The 1,351-nt window shown below is 39.0% G+C and overlaps 1 protein-coding gene across 4 annotated transcripts in view; it reads right to left on the bottom strand.

Moving 5' to 3' along the window:
- Nucleotides 1–1,351, bottom strand: part of LOC108750706 (homeobox protein homothorax) — a 386,843-nt gene that overhangs the window by 275,029 nt on the left and 110,463 nt on the right. For all 4 annotated transcript variants that reach the window (XM_018490374.1, XM_018490376.1, XM_018490373.1 and 1 more), the window contains one exon: nt 629–758. In XM_018490374.1, the coding sequence (XP_018345876.1) occupies nt 629–758 (130 nt within the window). The remainder of the gene's footprint in view (nt 1–628; nt 759–1,351) is intronic.

Below are 1,351 nucleotides of genomic sequence, written 5' to 3'. Positions count from 1 at the left end.
CAACTAAATATTCGTATAAATACAATGGGACTAAAAAAAAAGTGTAATATATGTATTGCGCTAGTGTAGCTTTGGAAAAAAAAGCCGTTATTTGCTTAAAGGAATAAAGCATAATAATTTATAATTGTAGTACAATAATAAATTCTCGTTGACTACGCCAATGCGACAAACTGCTCATTAGGCTCGACGGTGGCTTCGCCGCGAGTTTCGATGGTATAGACGCTCGCGTACGTGTTCATAAAATTTGAAGGGCGTGTAGAAGCGGTCCGTGGGGTCCCAACTAGACGCGCGTCTTGATTGTCATCAACTCGTTGTTCGTCGCGTGATATTGTCATTAGCCCGCCTAGCCGTCGTCACCCGTGCGATTCGTGCCTGGGCATGTTTCATTGCCCCACGCGCGGGAAACCTACTTTAATCCTACTTCGATCGATCGAACCATTTTTTTATAAGCCGTCGTCACCTACGCGCACGTATATTTCAACCCAACGCGACACCTTTACACCCTCAATACTGAATTCGGTATTTAGAAAAGGACATTTGCGTCGTGTTGTGTGTTTATAGTTGAACAAATAAATTATAATACGTAAATGAAAATTTACGCCGTTACGTTACAACGGATCAAACTTACCTGGGTCCGATGAATCCAAGCTGGCTGGAGCTTGCTGGCTGAGAGGTCCAGGTGTACCACCACTTCCGGGGCTGCGGGCGTCATCGTTAGCACCCGCGCCGGGATACGAAAGCGACGAGGAAGGCGGCCTCTGAAATACAGAAAAGATCGTACGTTAATTTTCATCTTTACGTACATCTTAATTTTCATATTTTTTTCTCTCTTTCTTTGAGCGCGCGCGCATTTTTGTACACCTTACGAATTTACGCGAATTCATTTCGCAGATTTCTCGTACTTCATCTTACCGTTTCTTAATATTACCTACATCGGTAAATCGGCAATTCATCTAGACAATTTCAAAAATGTTGACGTTTGAAAATCAATCGCAGTCTGTGTTACGAAACGTTGACATCGCTTTTTTTATATATTATTTTCATTTCCAATACTTTTGTTTCGTGTAAATAAAAATTTCTAGCTTGCGAAGCGCATGTCACGCTAACGTACGTCGAAAATGTTTTTCGTTGTCTATGCTGAACACGTACACATACTCTGGGTGTTTTCCTTTTTAATCGCTTATACATTATATAAACAATTATGTAAACATCATGTAAAAATAACGCGATTGATTTTATTGATAAAGTATTCGACTCTTTTTAATAAAAGAAAAGACAAAATTAAAATTAATGGACATTTACAATATATCACTTTGGCGTATGCACTAAAAAAAAAAAAAAAAAAAAAAAA

This window comes from Trachymyrmex septentrionalis, unplaced genomic scaffold (assembly GCF_001594115.1).
Source record: "Trachymyrmex septentrionalis isolate Tsep2-gDNA-1 unplaced genomic scaffold, Tsep1.0 scaffold37, whole genome shotgun sequence".
Lineage (NCBI taxonomy): Eukaryota > Metazoa > Arthropoda > Insecta > Hymenoptera > Formicidae > Trachymyrmex > Trachymyrmex septentrionalis.
This window is presented reverse-complemented; position numbering and strand designations above follow the sequence as displayed.